At 49.6% G+C, this 22201-nt stretch overlaps 4 protein-coding genes across 4 annotated transcripts; 1 reads left to right on the top strand and 3 right to left on the bottom strand.

Annotated features, from left to right (window-relative positions):
- Positions 1 to 843: 843 nt before the first annotated feature.
- F4807DRAFT_61394 (uncharacterized protein) lies at positions 844 to 3824 on the bottom strand. Its single transcript, XM_048003268.1, has 4 exons — positions 3343 to 3824; positions 2069 to 3283; positions 1179 to 2008; positions 844 to 1116 (listed from the first exon to the last, which is right to left on the bottom strand). Exons 1-4 carry the CDS (start codon positions 3418 to 3420, stop codon positions 1032 to 1034), a joined length of 2208 nt encoding a protein of 735 aa, XP_047854864.1. The 5' UTR covers positions 3421 to 3824; the 3' UTR covers positions 844 to 1031.
- Positions 3825 to 4379: 555 nt separating this feature from the next.
- F4807DRAFT_61379 (SPX-domain-containing protein) lies at positions 4380 to 7244 on the bottom strand. Its single transcript, XM_048003267.1, has 3 exons — positions 6217 to 7244; positions 4589 to 6162; positions 4380 to 4507 (listed from the first exon to the last, which is right to left on the bottom strand). The coding sequence occupies exons 1-3, from the start codon at positions 6863 to 6865 to the stop codon at positions 4427 to 4429; spliced, it is 2304 nt and encodes a 767-aa protein (XP_047854863.1). The 5' UTR covers positions 6866 to 7244; the 3' UTR covers positions 4380 to 4426.
- Positions 7245 to 8011: 767 nt separating this feature from the next.
- F4807DRAFT_61438 (glutamate synthase) lies at positions 8012 to 14929 on the bottom strand. Its single transcript, XM_048003269.1, has 6 exons — positions 14676 to 14929; positions 14562 to 14615; positions 14463 to 14503; positions 13730 to 14401; positions 10975 to 13671; positions 8012 to 10847 (listed from the first exon to the last, which is right to left on the bottom strand). The coding sequence occupies exons 1-6, from the start codon at positions 14798 to 14800 to the stop codon at positions 8227 to 8229; spliced, it is 6210 nt and encodes a 2069-aa protein (XP_047854862.1). The 5' UTR covers positions 14801 to 14929; the 3' UTR covers positions 8012 to 8226.
- Positions 14930 to 20330: 5401 nt separating this feature from the next.
- On the top strand, positions 20331 to 21932 carry F4807DRAFT_61143 (Apc15p protein-domain-containing protein). Its single transcript, XM_048003265.1, has one exon. The coding sequence runs from the start codon at positions 20701 to 20703 to the stop codon at positions 21913 to 21915; it is 1215 nt and encodes a 404-aa protein (XP_047854861.1). The 5' UTR covers positions 20331 to 20700; the 3' UTR covers positions 21916 to 21932.
- The last annotated feature ends 269 nt before the right edge of the window (positions 21933 to 22201 follow it).

Raw genomic sequence — 22201 nt, 5'->3', positions numbered from 1 at the left:
CTAAAGCCAGCAAGACACAGCGATACCCCGCCAATCCTTGCCCCAATTCATCGAGCTCTTTCCCTCCGCGCGGGATAAGGTTGACTAGCACTTCCTAGCACCAGGTACCTATCCGTACCGACTCACAATCTTCCAACCATCCAGAAACCACCAAACTCTCACACCTGATAGGCATCGTGACTTTTGTTGGGTGACAAACCGCTCCAACCAACTCCACAAATATTCGGGTGAGCCGACAATAACGTGGGAGGCAAGAGAAAAATTTTATTACGAATATTGGAGACCCGTCCTTACCGTCTGGAGTCTTGTCTGCTTGTCCATCTGTCATCTGTCCTGTCTGTCAGAGATCGCACTAAGCAGAATCCACATTACAGCTGTACAACAGGGTTGCTTGGAATCCAATCCTTGGGACGTGATGCACATACTGCGTCCACCGCAACTTGGCTCCGGGAGTTTGCAGGAAGTCCGGTCTTAGGAGGATTGTCACGATGATCTTTTGGTGTGGCAATTCCGCCACTCCCTAAGACCGTCTGGGCTATCGGGCTGTCTGGCCTGTCTAGCCCTCGTTTGTAAGTACTTACATGTAGGCGAGACGACTGCTCCGGTCTGTTTGGTTCGTCAAACCCCCCTCCGCAAGACCGCCGATCAGCCAACATATCAAGTTAAAAGCCGCACGCCAAAAGCAAGGCAAAAGCAGGCAAAGGTTGCTTTCTTCGTGTGAGGGAATAGTAATTAATAAATTCCAAGTCGGAAACTTTTTGCAGAAACGGAAACTGACTGGGTATATCTACGCGAGCAACTCCCAATTCCGAGGTAGGAAACAAATTTTCAGCTAACCTAAGCCATTCGCCCGATGTCCGGAACGCCTACCTAGTAGATAATCGTGGATATTCGTGTAACCATCGTGAAAGTCATCGACTTCGCCATTACGATCGTAGGAATTAGTTTGTGCGTATTTCTCATCCCGTACCCTTGTCCCCCATAGCAGACCTGCAAAACACCCCCTGTGAAACTCCTGTCCGCCGCCTCCCCTATTCTGCATCTCCCGGTTGATCCTCAACAAGTATTACCACCGTTAAGGTTGCCGCGTAAGCCTCGCGGATAGCGCACGCCATGCTGTGTCGCATTAGCCATTAATCGATTAAATACACCATCGTCGTGCGACAGAAACAACTCACCAAGTCCTACTGATGTCCGCCACTACTGCGCTGAGTCCCCAGTGGGAACACCATGCCCGCGCCAAGACTTCGTTGTCGCTATTACCGAATGCTTGGATTACTAGCACTCTCTCCTCGTCGCTATCGTCGATATGATGTGTTGACTTGCTACCGCCAATTGCCAAAGACCCGTTGCTCCTTTTCTTGTCAATAGGCTTACCCCAATCAAGAATATCCACCACTTCATCAACGCTACGGAGGCTATAGACATAATCGAAGAATAGAGGGTGCGGTCCGTCAGAACACGGCCAAGCGCTGATGAACGAGACATCGAATGTCAAATGAAGGGGCCACGACACGCCGTCGATGGCGAATTGTATTGATGCATCGAACCATTTTGGGTTCGCTTCTGGCTTATCAGGAAGCGTCCTAAGATTGATTTGCTCAATTCGTATCGTATCGACGATGTCGTCCATATCTGGTGTAAGTAGATCATAATCTTTGACGGGAAAAACTTTAGAAGGCGGTCCTAAAGGGTCCGACCTATCACTCATCGATATAACGTCCTCTGGTGTTAGGTGATGGTGCCGTGGTTTTTTGGTGCGGATACGGGCGATCTGAGTGCGGCTTAAGTCACTCGTAGGTCGGGCCGGACCAACCCATCCGGCAACCTCAAGACAGGTTGGTGCAAGCACTTTCCCAACAATACAGGTTGAGGCCCAATATGTGTAGGACTTGCGGTATTGAAAGCCGCAGTGAGGATGAAGATGCGTTAGTAAGGCGAGATCGTCTGTTGCCTCGTCGGGATCAACATCGATCAGAGAGTTCATAATAAGATAAGGGAATGTTGGCTACGAATTATTAGCAAGTCCAACAATGTTATGAAAACAAATCAAATAGTAGGCACTTACTCCTGGTAGAACTAGACCACTAAAGAAAGCCATGGCATGCGAACTAACAGGCATCAGGGAGCCCTCCGCATCTCTCAGCTTCAGCTCATCCAAAGTTTCGGGCAGGTTCGGCCATTTCATCATCTGAGCGAATCTCTTCAACATCTTGACCTGCCTCTTTCTTAACTTGAACCGTAGTTTTACCTGATCGGCAGTTTCGCCGTAACTCTCGACACGAACGAAATCCCTCCAGCGCCTAGCAAGTGCTAAATTCCATTGAATCTTAGGTGGTATAGTCGAAATAAGTCTCTCCTTGGCCCAATCCGTGTGGAGCCTCGAATTGATTCGCAACTCCAGCTCGAGACTCAGAAGTAGCTGGTAGAAGAACTTGTGGTATTGCTGCTGATTTTCCGGGCCGGTGTCGTAGATGTACTTCGTCACAACCTGATTCTTCGGATTTGAGAAGTCAATCCAGTCTGAACCCGACAGGCACATAACCAGATCCGTAATCTGTCGTTCCATCGTCTTGTGCGGGTTGAAGACCTTGTCAGGGTCTCGGAGAAATCGTTTGTATATACGATACAGTAATTCATCGTCGTCATCTTCTAAACCAGCTTCCAAATCCTTCAATCGGTCGAAGATCTGAGTCAAACTAACTTCTCTTGGGAGAACCCCAGGATCACGAAGCCCGATAAAAGGCGGTATTGCACTAAAAAGGCCAGCCCAGTGATTTAGAGTAATAGTGCCAGGTCGAGCACCGTATCCAAATGCAAGGCTTGGTTGTTCGAGGGTCTCCCAGGGATAATTGGGCGGCCCAGAACCTTGGATTTTCAGGGTGGTAAGCTGGGTCATCGCATTATGCTGGTTCACGGTGTCTCCCTCATCACCATGGTTGCCTGCCGTTGTGGTGAACAAACCGTAATAATGTTCTGAGGCGTGCGGGATGGGGCGTTTGTGTCCCTTATGTGCCGGCACACCTCTCGAGATAAGCTCCATAGCATGTCCGAGGGTAAGTTCTTCCTCGCTAGACATACCCGACGGTGGCCATTCTGACAAGGGCGCTGGATCATATCTGTGGCCGTTTGAATGCTCCTTGCCCTTGCCTTTAGAGTCACGGGGGTCCGGACGGCGAGGTCGTCTGCGGGACCCGACACTAGTGAGTTCAGGTCGCTCAGACCGCCGTCTTCGAGAAGCTACGTCAACATCGCTAGCCCGTCGCGAAGGCGATGGCTTCTCCTATATAAAACTATAAGTAAATGTGAAGCCTACCTAGTAGTTGTCAAGAAAATACATACAAGCTTGTTGCTTCCTTGCGCGTTGTTAATCCTGCGGATCAGACCGCTCCAAAGCCCTTTCTTCTTTGGTTCGGCCATGGTTATGTCGCATCAAGTTTTGGCCCGGCATAAAGAAATGTAAAGTGCAGAAATATTGAGAATAATTTCAATATATTTCGAGGAGGTTCTTGAATGTCGATATGAATTACTTACGCGTCAGGCCTTGTGGCTGGGCACACTGCACACCTCAGGAACCAAGGCAGCCGGCAAATAACAAACAAGGAAATTGACCTCGAGGTAGGCTTCGGTACTCGGAGCCAAATAAACTCACTCAGCGATTTGATCGTTGTCTCATCTGACAACAACCTTAGAAAAAAGCGGACTAGTATCGCAGAAGCGCAGAAATGATGGATTCAATGTTCAAAGCTGATTTGCGAGATAAAAAGGTACGGAGCTAAATAGACTAATAAGTTCCAGTTGTTGCCGTGGCAGGAGAAATATTTATTGTGTTTTAGGTCCGTCATGTACATGAACGCACAAAACTAGAAGCTGCAGGTGCGTCATATGCACAATCCAGTTAGGAAGGGTCCATCGACGCCAGCCTCAATGCGCTTGCTGCATCATGCTTGAAACGAGTCATTGTATTCAGTGGACTGATTGGATCTAAATCAGAGGAAACAACCATTCAGGAACATAATACGTCGCTGCCACAGATATGAGCAAACCAATCGCTTACATAAACTGCCACTATGTATCTGCGCTATCCACTTACAACATTGAACAGCAACTCCCTTCCTTCATCTTCAGTGTTGGCAAGTTTCCATTTGTGCAACTTTTTGTTTCGGATAATAACAATCTCACCAAGAGCATTGAAGCCCAAGGAATTTTTATGCTCCGTCAAATTCTTCTTTGGTATTTATGCTCTCATACCTTCATGGCTACACATACTATGCGCGCAACAATTTTTGCGAATCCAATACCTCCAATATCCGGGCATCAACCACACCACTAGGCATGCAGTATGCAACGAACAAATTTCTTACACATATTTCCTCCAAGTGGTAACACAAATATTTACTACCGTTAACTTCTTTGCCTCTCTACTCTACATCAACTCGCCAATCGGAAACATGGCCTCGGTTTCATTCAACAGTTGTTTATCCAATCTCGCAAACGCGGCCCGGTACTATAGGCAAGTAGTTAGCTAACATTCTCTCCAACGAAGAAAAAGGAGGGAGAGAGTTATATAAAGGTTGATAGGTCTTACCGAAAACACAAAGTTCAATATCAGAGCGAGCATCAAGGCAGCGCTGACAGCCAGCGGCCCAATCATGTTGTCGAAGTCCTTGCCGCTACGCTCCATGATCATGTCGCGACGCTTGTGTAACATGGTATATCCCCAAACCCCGGCCATAATGGCGATTACGATATAGGCAATGCCCATGCACTCAGCGAGGAAATTCTCTCCCGCTGCTGTGTACAGACTGATTGCCAAACTGCCTAGTAGGATACATATATGCTGCCACTTGAGGAACGTCCGCTCGTTGGCGAGCCACACCTTCGGCTCGACTTGTAGCGGACCCGCGTTTTTGAGCCAAACCTCGGGCTTGGTAACACCTTCAGGGAGCTGCGCCCGTTGTCGCTTGGCCCGGGAATATCGAGACAGAGAAAAGCCGGGGAAGACGGATGAAAGGGTCCCATAGCTTCTCTGCTGTGTTGTACCCTCTTCCTCACCCGGCTCGACATCTTTGTTTACGGCGGTTGGTGGTAGAGAGGCTTTGGCATCCCGAGCGTCTCTAGCAGCTCGCTCCGAGAGATACGACTTCCCGACTGGTGAACTTGTTGCTGGCTTGTAGGAACCCATTTTGGCGGCGGCACCACCACCTAAGAAACTGCCCACGACCATTGCGTCTTCCGCCTGCTGCGCTTTACGCTGCTCTTCTTCGTCGTGCGCCGTTTGCGGATCTTTTCGGATGTCTGTTTCGAGATCGCTGAGCCATAGGGGTAGGTGGTTGACGTAGTCCTCGAAGAGAGATGCGACACCATGAACGAATTTTGAGAACCTCGGAGCTGCATGGACGAGATGAGAAACCATCAAATCCTCTACCCACCTTGGTCGTTTGCGACCACCTTCCTCCTTTAACTTGATCTCCAGGAGTGCATACGGAAATCTCGACACCTCACTCTGGTTTATATTCTTGAATGGAAACGTCATGTTACCGTTATCGATGTCTCTTCGGTGCCACTCCTGAGGATCGCGGCACGGCCGGTCACGATCTAAGGTATCTTCGCGAATAAAGGCAATATCGGTATCAATCGAGATCCGGACGCGGTCATCAGAAGGCTTCTGGAACGCCGTACGGGTATAATTGGCCCTTAGGATCGGTTCGAGCCTGCGCTTGATAATGAAGTCTTGGATCTCTCCCGCAGTAGTCTTGAAAGATTCGATAGCTTCGGCAGACTGGCCTTGTCTTTCCATCTTCTGGATCGTCTTTTCCATCTTGTAATCCCCATCGATGAATTGTTTGATATATTTGTCCTTTATGTGAAACTTCTTCTCCTCGCTGATGCCATTGTCATGTACTATCTTTTGTTCAAGGACAATATCGGGCTTCGAATCCAACTGGCCATACCAGCGCAGTCTCAAAGATGAGGCTTCAACCTGGCGATCTACCTTGATACCATATATTTCAAATTTGGAGTTATCAAAATAGAGGGACGTGATCTTGGGGTCGTTGTTGCCGTCGGGTTCTTTCCCGGCTTGCTGGGTGTAGACAAGCGAAGGCAGGTGTCGCAAGATGGCGGTCTTGACTTCAAGGAGGTTGTCGGGGTGTATCCAAACTGAAAATAGCACATTAGCTTAAATGTAGAGCTACAAGTGTCTCGGGTCCTTACATTTATGAGCGGTGTAACGTTCTCCGTTGTGCACCTCCTGCTGATTCTCCAAGTCCAAATCTAGCGGCTGTCGTTGTTCGCCCTCGTCGAGATTCTGGTTTATGGCATAGTACATCAATGACAGCTTCGTGAGCAGGGGCGAATACGCCTGCTCCGAATTGAAACCATGCTCGGACAAGCTGACCCGCATCATGGGCCGCACCTTATATCGGTCGCCACGCTTGCGGTCGTGCTTCTTCGCGATCTTCAAGAAGCCGGTGTAATTGGCGCTGCTGTACTTCTTCAGCTCCTTGACCTCGTTCGTGATAGAGTCGAGCTCGCTCTTGAGCTCCTTCAGGCGCGCCGTCGTGATGTCGCTCTTGGGCTTTTCCTTGTCGTCGGTCGAAGGCGCCATGTCCTTGAGCTTCTCGAAGGCTACCTCCGCGCGCTCCTTCAGAGAGCTGACGATCTTCTCTTGGAATCGCGCGACTTTGTCGAGCTGCACGTTGAAGATCTCGTCGCAGAACCGGTTCTCGTCGTCCTCGGTCCAGGGCACGTCCTCGTCTTCTCGTCGATCCTCCCGCAGCATCGTCTTCAGCTTCGAGTAGTCGATGTACTGGTCCTTCCATGGCGGGTAGATGGACTCTCGTAGAGTCTTTCCGAACCGCATCTTGGAGATTTCGTGGCTCTGGGGCTTTTTTCGTGCTTTTTTCCTCCTTCAATTGATCACGAGGTTTGGGGGGTTGGTATTGGAGTGCAATTACGTATTGGCACAGACAAGATTCGAATTCAAAACAACAGAAAAAATATACAATTAAATCGAACCCAATTGGGTCAGTTACAGACAGCAGAATACAGATTACGCATACAGAATTCGCAGTCAAGTGTCAAACTGACCGAATTGTCTTGGTACACGAGTAAGTCAAGGAGATTTTGAAGGAAGAAGAGGTTATATTTTGCACAGTACAAATTGCGGACCTGGCTTGTCGCAGCTCTTTCGTCACGACTCTCTGTTACCGGCGGGGCAACGAAACTTACGTATCCCAGCCTGCCCAGCTATTACCTAACCCCTGCCTCCCCTTCCCTCGATCCAGCCCCTAACGCGACCTAGATCTATACTACCCACGGCATAGTCCATTACGAACGAACGAGCTTACTTGCCAATGAAGCCTCGTATCTACAAAACGTGGTTCTAGAGCATCGCGGCTTAAACGACGCTAGAAGAAAAAAAAATACAACTTTGTATGGTGGATACTAGTAAGCGCCTACATGTGAAAGACAACTTCATGATCAACACTAAGGGAAAATATTGCTATGTAGAAACAAAATCTACACGCATGGGTATAGAGATAACTTAAACATGCTATAGCTCTACATGTCCTTCCTCACCGGGTAACATCATTTACATGAAGCTTAAAAGGATCTCTCTGAGAACCCTCAAGAATACACTAGAACCATACCTACATATACTTAAAATATCGCCGTGGATGATCATTCATATATATTCTGTTAAAGCAATCCCTCGGACGAAGTTGTCACAATTCATCAAGTGCCCAAGCAAGATTAAAATACAAAATATATATAAATATCCACCTGACTAAAGTATCATATATACAACCCGTACACTTTCATAATCATGTGAACTCCATGCTCGCGAAAAAAAAAAGGACTGACATAAAAAGGTATTCTGTTTTTCCGAACCGCCTACGAACATTCTCGCCCCTTTTCGTGGTATCGTAAAATCAAATCGTAATAGCAGCGAGCCTGTCCAAAAAATCTAGCTTTTGACATAGCTGTACATGAACTTCGTATCAATCTCGTTGTATAGAAAACTTTTTGTTTTTTCACCCTTTTCACGCCGCGACGACGCTGAGAATCTCCCGCGCCGTATGCTTGATAATGCCACCGGTGACGGGTAGACTAGTGTAGTGAGAGAGGAACAGGTCAACTTCGCGAGCGGCTTGTCGTCCTTCGTTAATACCCCTAGACGACTTTGTTAGTTTATGCTAGTTTGTGGGCGAGTAAATTGGCTTACCAAACGATCAATGACTGGCCACGACGGCAGTCACCGGCTGCGAAGATGCCGGGGACGTTTGTGGCATACGAACCGGGGGGCGTCTTGACATTCTTTCGGGCATCCTTCTCGATCTCTTCACCAAGTACACGAGCCTCAGGACCAAGGAAACCCATAGAGAGAAGGACGAGGTCGGCAGGGAAGAACTGCTTCGTGTCCTCCAGCTTCTTCATATCCCAACCGCCGCTAGCGGACTTGGTCCACTCAACGCGAATGGTGTTGATACCCTTGACACGTCCACTACCGTCGTCGACGAACTCCTCGGACATGATGCAGTATTCGCGAGGGTCCTTACCCATGTGCTGAGCCACTTCCGTGTGACCATAGTCGACACGGTAGATGCGAGGCCACTGTGGCCAGGGGTTATCACGGCCACGCTGTGGCGGAGGCTGGGGCAGAAGTTCGAAGTTAATGACCGATTTCGCACCATGGCGGACAGAAGTACCGATGCAGTCGTTACCAGTGTCACCGCCACCAATAACTACAACATTCTTGTCCTTGGCAGAAAGGTAGGCGCCATCAGCTAGCTCAGAGTCAAGCAGAGACTTGGTGTTCTTGTGCAGGAACTCCATGGCAAAGTGGATGCCTTCTAGGTTGCGACCCTTGATCGGAAGGTCTCGGGCAACGGTGGCACCAGTAGCAATGACGACGGCGTCATTGGCAGCCTTGAGGTCCGTCAACGTGATGTTCTCGCCGATCGTAACACCAGTCTTGAACTGAACACCTTCAGCAGCCATGAAGTCTGTCCTACGCTTTACAACACGCTTATCAAGCTTCATGTTAGGGATACCGTACATAAGCAGACCACCAGCTCGGTCGGCACGTTCGTAGACAGTAACGGTATGTCCGGCTCTGTTCAACTGGTCGGCACAGGCAAGGCCGGCGGGGCCGGAACCGATGATAGCGACCTTCTTGCCAGTTCGGACTTTGGGTGGTCGTGGTACCATCCATCCCATCTCAAAGCCACGGTCGATGATAGCGCACTCGATCGACTTGATACCAACGGGATCCTCGTTGATGCCAAGCACGCAGGCACCTTCACAGGGAGCAGGGCAAACACGACCAGTGAACTCGGGGAAGTTGTTGGTCATGAGCAGACGGTTAAGAGCGTCTTGCCATTGGTTCTGGAAAACCAACTCATTCCACTTCGGAATAATGTTAGAGATCGGGCATCCCGTATCGGATTGACAGAAGGGAACACCACAGTCCATGCAACGAGCTGACTGGTACTTGAGCTCGTCTTCATTTAGACGCTGAGAAAGTTCGGCCCAGTCCTTAGTCCTAGTCTTAGAACTGCGGTATTTCTCTGATCGTCGCTGGTACTTCATGAAACCCTTAGTCTTGTCGAGAACAAGAGCACGCTTCTTCTCGGATGCGTTGTCGCCAACTGTCTCCTCGATATCTTGGAGTTTAGCAGCTTTATCTTCTTTCTTCGCCTGGACACCAGACACGACTGGAAGGTTGTATTCGGCACGCTTAGCCTCGGCAGCCTTAGCAGCTTCCTCCTGGAGGACTCGCTTGTAGTCAACTGGAAGAACCTTGACAAAGCGCGGGAGAGCTCTGTTGAAGTCGACAATAATGCGAGCGGCCAACTCAGATCCAGTGTAGTGATGGTGATCTTCGATAAGGCCGCGGAGGAAGGCAATTTCGGTTGGGTCATCAACCTCAGAAGCTTCGACCATCTCCATGTTGAGCTTGGACATAAAGTCACCATGAATGTCAAGGACATAGGCAATACCTCCCGACATACCGGCGGCAAAGTTGCGACCAGTGCTTCCTAGGATAACCACGCGGCCACCAGTCATGTACTCGCAACCGTGATCACCGATGCCCTCGACAACGGCCGTGGCTCCTGAGTTTCTGACGGCAAACCGCTCGGCTGCGACACCTCGGAAGAAGCAGGTACCGCTGGTTGCTCCGTACAAGCAGACGTTACCAATTAATATGTTCTCCTCTGCTTTGAATACCGCTGTCCGAGGGGGGTAGATAATGAGTCGACCACCAGACAGACCCTTACCAACATAATCATTGGCGTCACCTTCCAGCTCTAATGTAATACCAGGAGCAAGGAAGGCACCAAAAGATTGACCAGCCGAACCCTTGATGTTGACGTGCACCGTATCCATAGGGAGGCCAGCTTCTCCATAACGTTTGGAAATCTGGTACGAAAGCGACGTACCCATAGCACGGTCGGTGTTGACAATGTCACACTCGATGCGGGATGGAAGCCCCTTATCGAGAGTCAACTCAGCTTCAGAAATAAGCTTGTTGTCGAGTCGGACATAAAGGCGGTGATCCTGTTTGCGGACGTTGTATGTGGACACACCGGGTCGAAGCTTATGGGCGGGGGTGAGAATCAGAGAGAGGTCGATATTGGAAGTCTTGTTGGTTCGAAGATCATCTCGGACTTTTAGACACTCAGCATGTCCGACCATTTCGTTGATGGTTCGGAAACCAAGCTGAGCCATGATCGCCCTGAGCTCGTTAGCGACATAGTAGAAGAAGTTGATCACATGTTCAGGCGTTCCAGTGAACTTCTTGCGAAGTTCAGGGTCCTGTGTGGCAATTCCGACCGGGCCTATGGAGAAGTCAGTAATTCATTCGCTAGGAAGGAGTTTCAAGAATCTCTTTCAAAAATAAGATTTTCTTGTGCTGGAGTTTGAAGAAATCATTATAATAACGTGGCTTAAAATGTGCGGACTTACATGTATTTAAGTGACACTTCCTCATCATGATACATCCCATGGCAATCAGAGGCGTTGTAGCGAAACCCCATTCCTCAGCACCAAGCAGACAAGCGATGGCGACATCACGTCCGGTTCGTAATTGGCCGTCAGTTTGGACGCAGACGCGGCCACGCAGATCATTGAGAACCAATGTCTGGTGAGTTTCGGCAAGACCAAGTTCCCACGGGAGACCTGCGTACTTGATTCCGGTCCATCTACTGGCGCCAGTGCCACCGTCGTGACCAGAAATAAGAATGTGGTCAGCCTTGGCCTTAGCAACACCGGAAGCAACGATACCAACTCCTGTCTCGGACACGAGTTTGACGGAGACACGAGATCGTGGGCTTGAGCACTTCAGGTCGTAAATGAGTTGCTTTAGGTCCTCAATGGAGTAGATGTCGTGGTGAGGAGGAGGCGAGATAAGGCCGACACCAGGCGTGGAGTGACGGGTTCGGGCAATGGATTTGGAAACCTTGTGACCAGGGAGTTCACCACCTTCACCAGGCTTGGCACCCTGCGCCATCTTGATCTGGAGCTCGTCGGAGTCTGCAAGGTATGCTGACGTGACACCGAATCGTCCTGAGGCGACCTGCTTGATGGCGGATCTCATGGTATCACCGTTCGGCATTATTTGGGATCGCTCAGGATCCTCACCACCTTCGCCGGTGTTCGATTTACCACCCAATCGATTCATGGCAACGGCTAGGGTAGAGTGAGACTCCATAGAGATCGAACCGTAGGACATCGCTCCTGTGCAGAATCTCGTAACAATAGCGGTCCACGGTTCAACCTGCTCGATCGGAATCGGGTTGCTTTCTTCAAACTTGAAGTCAAGCATGCCACGAAGAGTACACGCCTTGATCTGCTCATATTCAGAGCGCGAGTAAGCCTCATACGATTTGTCGTTTTTGGTGCGGACGGCATCTTGGATATTCGCAATTGAAGTTGGATCATTGATATGTGCCTCACCGCCATCACGCCAGTGGTATTCGCCAGACTCTGGTAGGCCGGGTATGCCGACGGTTTGGCGGGAGGGGAAGCCGCGTTCATGGAAACGGAATGCGTCTTCGGCAATGAGCTCAAAAGTAAGACCCTTAATGCGGGAAGCTGTTCCCCTGAAGCACCGCTCAACAACTTCGTCGTCGACACCGAGTGCTTCGAAGATCTGAGCGCCCTTGTAACTGGCTAGGGTAGAAATACCCATCTTACTCATGACCTTAAGGATACCACCGTCGCATGAGTGCTTGTAGTTGGCGATGAGGGTGTCGTCGGAAAGCTTTTTCCTGATCAAGCCCTCGCGGTTGAGCTTCAGAATACACTCCATCGCAAGATAGGGGTTGATAGCATCGGCACCGTAACCAAGCAGGACACACATGTGGTGAACTTCGCGTGCCTCGGCGGTCTCGAGAACAATAGCCGCCATTGATCGCCACTTGTTGCTTACGAGATGGTGGTGAACCATACCAGAGGCCAGGAGCGATGAAACAGCAATACGGTCGGCGGATGTCTTTCGGTCGGAGAGAACGATAATTCTGTCTCTAGCCTCAATAGCTGCAGTAGCTTCATTGCAGATGAAGTCGAGGTGCTTCATATAGCCAGCAACGCCCTCCGATTTGGGGAAAGTAAGATCAATGGTCTTCACAGTCCAGTCAGGATGTAATTTAGACATATTAGTCAAGGCATTGAACTCAGGGATAGAGAGAATTGGGCTCGGAAGTAGTAAGCGACCGCACTGAGAGGGGTCCATCTCGAGTAAGTTGCCTTGGGGTCCGACATAGCACTCTAGGGACATGACAATAGACTCCCGGATTGGATCGATGGGAGGATTGGTAACTTGAGCGAAGAGCTGTCGGAAGTATTCATAGAGCAGACGAGGTGCTTGAGACAGACAAGCTAATGGGGCGTCGTTGCCCATGGATCCTAATGCTTCCTTTTCATCAGAGGCCATCGGCGCGAGGAGCAGGCTGACCTGTTCGTGGGTGTATCCGAACGCAAGCAATAAGGGGTCTTCCTGAAGGCGCGTAGAATCTGGCTTTGCTGCTACGTCGATGGCTTTCTCCTCAGATACTTGGCTCAGGACCTTGGGTAAGCTAATAAGCTCCTGGTCAATCCAAGTGCGGAAGTCATTGCGGTTAGACACGGTTGACTTGAGTTCCGAGTCGTCGATAAGGCGACCAGCTTGAGTATCAACAAGAAGCATGCGACCTGGTTGCAGACGTCCCTTCTGAACGACCCGTTCGGGATCGACGTGGATTGTACCGACTTCAGAAGCGCAAATAATGCGGTCGTCATCCAAGATATAGTACCGGCAAGGACGTAGACCATTTCGGTCCAAGTTGGCACCGCAAAATCGACCATCGGCGAATGTGAACAAAGCAGGACCATCCCATGGTTCCATTTGGCATGCTGCCCATTCATAGAACGCAGCCTTCTTTGGGTCCATGGCAGTATTACCTTGCCAAGCCTCGGGGACCATCAGCATGACGGCCTCAGGTAGCGAAAGGACGCCATTGATGGTAAGCAGCTCCAAGACGTTATCGAAAGCGGCCGAGTCGGAGCCACCGGCTTCGACGATCGGGTACAGATGCTCAAGCTCATCACCGAAAATATCAGATTGCATGACACCCTCTCGGGCGCGCATCCAATTCTTGTTACCGCGGAGAGTATTAATCTCACCTAAGGGGGCGTTAGACATACGACGTACACAATTAGAGGAATCTAGAACTACACATACCGTTGTGGGCTGCCCATCGAAGTGGTTGGGCACGATCCCATGAAGGGAAGGTATTCGTAGAGAAACGAGAGTGGACGAGGGCAAAATGAGCCTCATAATCGGCATTTACCAAATCATGGTAGTACTGATAAACCTGTACTGGAGCAAGCTGTCCCTTGTACACAATATTCTTGTTTGAAAGGGAGCACAAGTAAAACCAATTATGCAGGCCGATGGAGTGAGTGGCACGCTTTCGAAGGACATATAACTGTCGTTCGAATAGCCGTTCGTCAAATTTCTCTGGGTCCGTCATTTCAGGAGCATTTCCAGAGCCATATGCAGACGCAAGCACAACAAAGGGCTGTAAAATGAATGGCTCGCGCGAGGATGCAGCAGGTCCAAGGAGAGAAGAGTCTACAGGAGGTGATCGCCAACCCAAAACTCTTAATCCTAGCGATTCGGCAATGTCTTCCAATTGCCTCTTCGACTCCTGCAACGTCTCCTCATCCGGCTTGAAGAAAAGGTTTCCCACAGCATACTGTCCTAGAGGGGGTAGTTTGACATTTTCCTCCCGTTCAAAATTCTTGATGAAGAACTTGTGGGGAATTGAAGTCATAACACCAGCACCGTCGCCATCTCGAGCATCAGAACCAACGGCACCCCGATGGGTCATGTTGCAAAGAAGGTTGCGAGCTACATATTGTCAATTAACGAATCCAGGAATGACTTAAGGGGAGAGGGGTTTATGACTGACCATCGCTGACGATTTTGTGGCTCGCCTTGCCCTTAATATGGCTATACGAATGGTTAGTGAGTTACTTCCTATAACAGGCGATATGATTTTATATCATACCAGGCAAAACCGACACCACATGCATCTTTTTCCAAGCTTGGATCGTACAATCCTCTATACAACTGAATTAGTTCCAAGACCACACCACAACCATTGCGATTACTGGGCACATACTGCTTTACCGGAAGGGCGCCGGCCCAGGATTCATTATTATCTGTCTGATATTCATAAGGATGGTAGGCGTCGGCCTCGGAATCTACTTGTGTTTGTCTATCGTCGAAGTCGGCAGGAAGGCCCATGTCAGGCAAACAGATGGATATGGCCAGATGGGGGTATGGAGCACTACGAGGGTCGGAGGTATCTAGATGCCTCTTGGGAAGCGGCCCTGGTGTATACGGTATACGGCGAATGAAAGCAGCTGACGCTGCTTAAACGTCAGGTCAAAGCTAGTCCACAAGTTATGTCAGCTCGTAGTAATTAAGTCTTGGATCGGCAGATGCAAACAACGGTAACAGCGCGAGAGATAACGCAGAACAATGGGTTGATCCGTTGATCCAATGGCGAATAGCGATCCAGGCAACGTTCGATATTGGAGGGTCCAGGGTGGCGGCGATGGATATCCAGTGGGAAGTAGATGCGGGGTGATTGTGATGGTACGCCCAGACTAGATAGACTAGCACCCAAAAGCGATTTCTTTTTTTCCTTCTCCTCTCTTATTTTTTTTCACTGGTGCTCCTTTATCTCTTTTGTATTGTATAGAGCGGAGTTTGCCATGTGATGCTGGCGGCCGAAGCGCAGTAGACAAAACTCTATCCGGACACTAGGACGGGTTGCAAAAATGTCCAACGAGCTTCGCGGGTATCCAATCAGGAAACAACTGAAGCGGATTGCGATTATCTCGTGGCAAAAGGATTCGCGACCCCTTCCCCGCCCTTCAAGTATCCAGAAAGTGTCATTCTGTCCGCTTGACCGAGAAGTAATAAGAGAAAGACGGAACCAAAGTTGGGAATCGTCATTGTCATTGTCAACGACGAATAAAAAGAGAACCAGAAAAAAAAAGCGTGGAATAGCTTCTTCAATATTCTCTATTCTCAATGATGCGCTTAGCCCCGAAAATGCACCACTGGCGTCATTGGGCTTGGATAGACAGCCCACCACGACACACCCATGTAAATGCGAGCTGAATCAGGAAATTGGATTGTCGAATCATAAGTGGTCGCACGTTCGCATAGTGAGAGCGTGGGGAGCGATATGACAACAGCCAATTGAATGGCTTCCAAAAGCAACTATGCGGCTATCGATCTTGCGTCTGATAGGTTGACGATCGTGCATATGATGCCCTTTTTGGCCCGATGCCTCAGTTATCACCGGTACATAAAGTACAGTGAGGGACAAGGGTTGCTGCATTTGGAGGGGCGGAGCGCTTCATCATCCAAGCAGCATACGACTCTTCAACACCAAATTTGACAACCGGTGTATAAAATCCATAGGTGATCGAATTGTTGATCCTCTTTTGCTTTCCGATCCCATTTCCGGTCCATGGACACAGCAGGTACTACTATCCAGGTATTCCGCTTTCCGGTCGACATCCGCCATATTCTCGTCGTGGCCGTTGGCGTCCAGGTCGAAGTGTTTCCCGTTCCGGTAGGGGAAATGTAGAAATATAACTATACTTACAAGTTGAAGTCTTTTTGCGCGATTCGCTTTCTTTTTCCTTTCGACTGAGTGTTCTCGAGAGAAATCGTAATACAAATTCAGGGTCTCAACGAGAAGTTGGGTATTTCGCTAGATGGTCTGGCAAGAGAAAGAAAAAGAAGAGGGAAGAAGCGGACGAAGAGGAGGTGCGGCAATGGCGTGGTTTTTATGGTTGTTACAAGTAGCAGAAAGGAGCCAAGCCGGGTTCTCAGATTTCAAGGCTGTTCAGGTGCGTCTACACAATTTCCTCGAGTAAGAATAGAGAGAGGGAGAAAAATATTTATTCATACCCTTAGTGAACAGTGACAAAAATTGGTATGCCTATGTAGAACCTAACATGGGACATGGGGGAGTTAGATCGGCCTCCTCCACCATTGTACCTTAGTATCCAGTCAGTAATAAGTGTACTAGTGCTTAAGTGGGGGAGGGGGGAGATGGCCGAAGGACGGAACGACCTGGTCTTTCATACCCCGGGCATACTGTTTGCGTCTATTGGTCTATTGGCTTATTTGGCTTAGCACTTAGCGGCTAGTTCGATTCGGTGACGTTACCGGAGGTCAATTGGTATTGCCTTCTGACATAGAGTCATTGAAGATTAACAAATGCGCTATTCTGATTGGCCGAGACTAACAAGGACTATGGCAGTTGCTTGGTTAAACCCATTACATACCTAGTACCATTTAGAATTTTTAGTGCCGCGGTACAGATACCTATACATAACTCGGACGCAACCTAAACTTTGCCTCCAAGTCCTTACACACACATAGTGCAACTCTTAGAGTAGTGTAGAGGCGAGGGAGAGAAGAAAAATATTCGCGCAAATTCGGAATCTGGTAACATATGCACCTACATGACATATAATTATATAACCCTTATCCAATGGGCGTTGCTCTTATTTCTGTGTGATCAAAACAGACGTCGTGAGAGGTAAAGTCAGGAGGATGACCACGTAAGTGCAAGAGATGGTGTAAGGGCGTGATGGTCTTTTCGTACGATTATCAACTTGTAAATTGGGAATTGGAAATTGAGGGACTCTGGATGATACGAGACTGTTTGCTACCTAGTAGTTCAATGTTGCTAGTTGCTATGTTGCTAGTATGTTATACATGGGTTGGTACAATTACTAGGAGATGCAACATGCCATCAAGTCTCTGGATGGTAGCTTTTCTCTGAAGAACCCCTAATTCTCTCTACATATTTCTAGTTACACATGGGCAAACCATTTATTCTAAATTTCGTAATATCAACTTATTTATTTCATGAAGGGAAGGGTCAGATCTTGTCAGCACTATTTTCGGTATTAAAAATCTAACATTCACTCTAACTTGAATTGCGTCTATGTCGTAATGATGCAGTTCGCAAAAAGCTTAGGTGTTTGACTTGCAACCCAGGGCATTGGTTCATTGGTAATCGATTTTCCGAGGATCGTCGTCCACAAGCAGGAGTTTATTCGCTTAGGCGCTACTTGGGGCCACAGCTGATTGATCTTGGCAAATAAGAAATAAAGCAAATCAATAAATTATAATAATTTTAGCTGTGTGCTTGCCGTTCATCGGAGGTGTCCTGTCTTTAAGCTGCGTAGCCGCAAGTGAAGATTTGAGTAACAGAAACGCCCCTCAACGCCATATGGATATAGCTACAGTCCATTCCAGAACGCACCCTGCGCACCCCACACAGACATGCATATCCCGAGCCAGGGGTCTAGCCAGGGAGTAGACAGGGTGTCTGGGACGAAGGCCTCTTCCGTGCAGACGGATTGGCGGGTGGGAAGCAGAGCTGGCCTAAAACGTCGAACGAGTAATTATACCTAAAGAAAGTCCGTCCAGACTACGGGATGGCCCAATCACTTCTGCCAACCCTTGGATCCCGAATCGTAAGAGCGCCATGGTCCGATGTCGCGTTACCCGCTACTGCGGAACACTATTGTTGTGTAATGTATGTATTGGGGGTAATATGCAGCTCGCGATGTGCTAAAATACTAGAGTGCTAGGTTGGGTAGCAGGTGGCAGGGTCCGACGAGAGACGAATGCGCTTACGAGAGCCTCCATTTGGGGCGTGCTGCGTGGCAGCGTGGGGTTTCCCCATCACGAGCAGACAAATACGCACATCTTAAGAGACTTGATTTGAGGAGGCACGGGGGAATCAACCAAGATGCCTCATTTCTTGGAAGTGTCTCATGTCGTATGTACGTCCCTCGTTCAAAGGAGTAATTGCCATTATATCCCGCAATGACGGATGAGCATGTAATCCGTCTGTGCCGAGCTGACGCAGCTGCTTCTTGTTTGCCCACGGGGTCGTGAATCGAACAGCCATAGGAGATAATAACTGAGAATACGGATAATGAGAAATTGTTTTAAAATGTGCTTCGAAGTGTGTAATCGTGTAATCTCATAAGCATGGCTGATCTCCGGACTGTATAAGAAACGATTGACTATAAAATGGTTCTATTGAAGTTATATTCGACCGTACCCCAATATCTATACAACCTCAACTGCTATATTACCTTCTAGGTTAGAGGCGATGAACAACTAGCCAATGAGGCGTTGTTCTAGGCATGCTAGTCTGAGAATTTGGAACAGCCATCTGAGCTCCCAACTGTATTATTCGGTGTTATTCTGCAGGTGAACCTGCATTTCATTTTAAGTAGGACAGGGCGGGCAGTGTTACATACATGCTGAACCGTACATACAGAACCTAGTCGTCGAAGATGTGACCGGGGCTACAAACCTGGTGCTAGGTCGATGTAGGTTGGCTGGCCGCGTGACCTTCCGTACCATTGTGCTGCTTAGTTCGTCCTCTCGCTCGCTTCGAAAGAAAAAAAATTGTAAGTAAAAAAATCGACAACAGCAAATAGCAATAAGCCGCCAATCAGGAGGGTTCTTTATGGCGACAAGTGTTATCTCTTGCGCTAGGCTTGGGATAGTTCCTTGCGAGCCGCTAACGAAGCCGTACATAGCGTAGTATGTACATATGTAGACCCGTAGACCCGTAGTCAATCTAGATCTCGGCGAATATATGACAGAATCGTAACCTCGTTCCGAGCGCAAAGAGCTACGCGTCACGGATGACAGCGTCCTGCGAGAACTTTGGACTTCGTCTGCTTTGTTACTTGAACAGCGGTCACACCCGGCATTTTCGATCAGTCAGTTCCTCTCCCAAGCCGAGCCGACTGACGGAAGGATCCATAGCGAGATCGGCCTTACGACGAAATAAGCTGGAGCAGAGATTCTCCCCTCCTGATCCTTGCGAGCCGCGGAGGGGAGCGGGGCGGACTTAATTAGACTGAAGAGAAGTCCTGGAAAGGCTGACGGGCGACGGCGGGGACAGGGAACATGGAATCAGGCCCTTAGCACGTGCACCACATAACGCACTATGTGATGTATGTATGTGCGAAATACAGTAATAAGAGGAGGTCGGGCGCATTCGTACGTTCGGCGTTTGTTCGTCCTTTGGAAGCGCAAAAGATTTCCACTTTCCACTTCTCGTTCCGAAAACTCCCGTAGTCGATGTAAGTCAAATAACAAGCCTATGGACCAGCCTAAATGAAAATATGCTAGTTGTTCGTTTCATAAGCCGCGGCTCTACTCACCGCTGGGGGTCTCGTACCATACGCTGCATAAGATGCCCTTGACTAGCAATTTAAGGGTATTCTCATTACTTGATGAAAATGTTCTTCACAGCGTTCTCGTTGGTAAGCGTATTTCGGAAAGACATGACTTGTCATAGACATAGGCTAAGAGTCTCAGAGCGTGCCGGGTACGATGTGAGGAGTATGGATATTCAGGAAGACGTGCCTGTAGTCGACTCACATCCGAAATAACGTACGGAGTGACAGCACATATATTACTATTCCGGAAGAGTATTTGATAGTCGAAGCAGTATTGTTGTATCGCAGGCTGCAAGAAGCACTTGACTTCGGAAACCAACATTGAGCGTGGATACGTCCGTTTGAAGTACTTGATCACATGTTTAGGCGAAGGGAGTCCTGGTTAGCCTTGTCGGGTTCCTTCTTTGGGTATTTGCGAAAGTCGGAGTGATGTTGGTCGTGTGTACACAATTTTGTAGATGTTATTCTGGAGTTGTTATTTTCATAAAAGACTTATGCTAGGATGACCATTCATGTACTCATGTAGTATTCAAGGATGCTGAAGGTAAGATGCATACTCCAGGGCTACTACCCCGGACAGCTGGAGAGAATACCTATTGGAAAGTGCATGTCGCCTAGGTAGGTACATACAGTAATTACAGGGCAGCTACGCCTGGGTTACGCTTAGTCATAACCAATTGTAATAATTTTTGGAGCCTCAACATCCCACCTTAGATCCTCTCAGATCTGCGTGTCCGTACTGTTACCGCAACGCTTCTTTTGAGAGCAGTCATTATTCCATTCCTCTTACTGCGGCAGGAAGAAATTAGGCGGGATGTCCTTCATGCCGCCATCTCACAAGACGGCCAATTGCATCTAAGTCCGTCCTAGCCCTAACCTGAACTAACCTCGACCATCATGTTGTCCCTTCTTCCCGACCTAGCACCGCGCGACGTAAGTCAACCCATCTCGGGCCCCTCTCCCCCTACCCCGAGTAGAAACCTCCGCATAACCCTACTAACCATCCCACTTGCCCAGTCCCACGCACTATGGTACACCTCGCCCCGTAACCCGCTCAGCTCCTCCTCCTCCGCCCTCGACGCGTCCGCCTACCCGCCCTCGCCCCTCGCCCCGCAACCGCAGCAACAACCGCACGACCCCTCGGGGCTCTCGCACCGGCGGGGCGCACACCTCCTCGAGCGTTCGCCCCTCGCACGCCTGCGAGCCGACGAGCAGACGCTAGAGCGGCGTCGCGCCAACGTGACCAACTTCGGCGCAGCCTGGCTCAAGCCTCCCGGGATCCCCAAGACGCTGCACCAGCTGCGCGAGGAGCGACGCGAGGCCGAGGAGCATGCCGAGGCCCTGCGGCGCGAGCAGCTGGCACAGGAGCTCGCCGAGGCCGAGGCCGCTGGGGGTGCCGGGGGTGTCGACGCCTTGGTAGACGCGCAGGGAGAGGAGGGCGAGGATGGGGATGGGGTTATGGATGATGTGCAGTTGGACGGGGCGCGGGATCTGGATGAGGATATACCCGAGGCGGATGATTTCGGGGTAGGTTCTGGGTCCGAAGAGGACGATGATGAAGAGGATGAGGATAGCGATGATGATAGTGACGAGGATGATGACGATGACGACGACCCGGAGCAGCGGGCGGCGCATGCACAGCAGCAGCTCATGGCTCAGCGTATGAGGCAAGCCGACGACGCGTTCCGCGAGTCTGTAGCCCGCGGGCGTGACGGTGGGAACTACTACGGCGTCGATGACGAAGTGGACGACGAGGACCAGGCCCAGATGATCGAGGAGGACGACCTGATCGGGCACGGAGACGGCGGAGACATGGACATGGACGGCGACCTGGACGATGAGATACCCGAGGCAGAGGACGCAGGCTACGAGCATACGGACTCGGAGGCGGATCTCAGCAGCGAGGACGACGGTGACGAGCCCGAGATGAGCTTTGCCGCGCAGGTGTCCCAGCCGTCTAGGTACAGGCACAGCTTAGCACGCAGCGATGCGACGCGGCATAGTCTCGCTATTAGCGACATATTATCGCACGACGAGAGCAGCATGCTTCACAGTAGCCCGGAAATCCAGCGGCGGCGAAATAGTGGACCTGCACGCCGTGGTCGAGGCTGAAGAAGGCGAGGCTAACGGAGGCATCTTGCTTTCACTAGGACTGTTCGTTATTGACCATCATCACATACACCACTTGCATTACCTCAAGATACCAAGATACCCCTTTATCATTCATTAATCCTAGCCTACGCCTATGGAGGTCCGTGTAATCAGCCAGCCAAAACTTAATAGTATTTACTATTGCCAAAAAACCCCGAGCAAGAAGGGACGAAGTAGACGATGGATTATGATACATTTAATTACAAACGTCGTATTCTTGACTGGCCAATAATCGTTCTCATATGTA

Source organism: Annulohypoxylon truncatum, assembly GCF_022578515.1.
Source record: "Annulohypoxylon truncatum strain CBS 140777 unplaced genomic scaffold F4807scaffold_13, whole genome shotgun sequence".
Taxonomy (NCBI): Eukaryota; Fungi; Ascomycota; class Sordariomycetes; order Xylariales; family Hypoxylaceae; genus Annulohypoxylon; species Annulohypoxylon truncatum.
The sequence above is the reverse complement of the archived record's forward strand: the minus strand, read 5'-3'. Positions and strand labels throughout refer to the sequence as shown.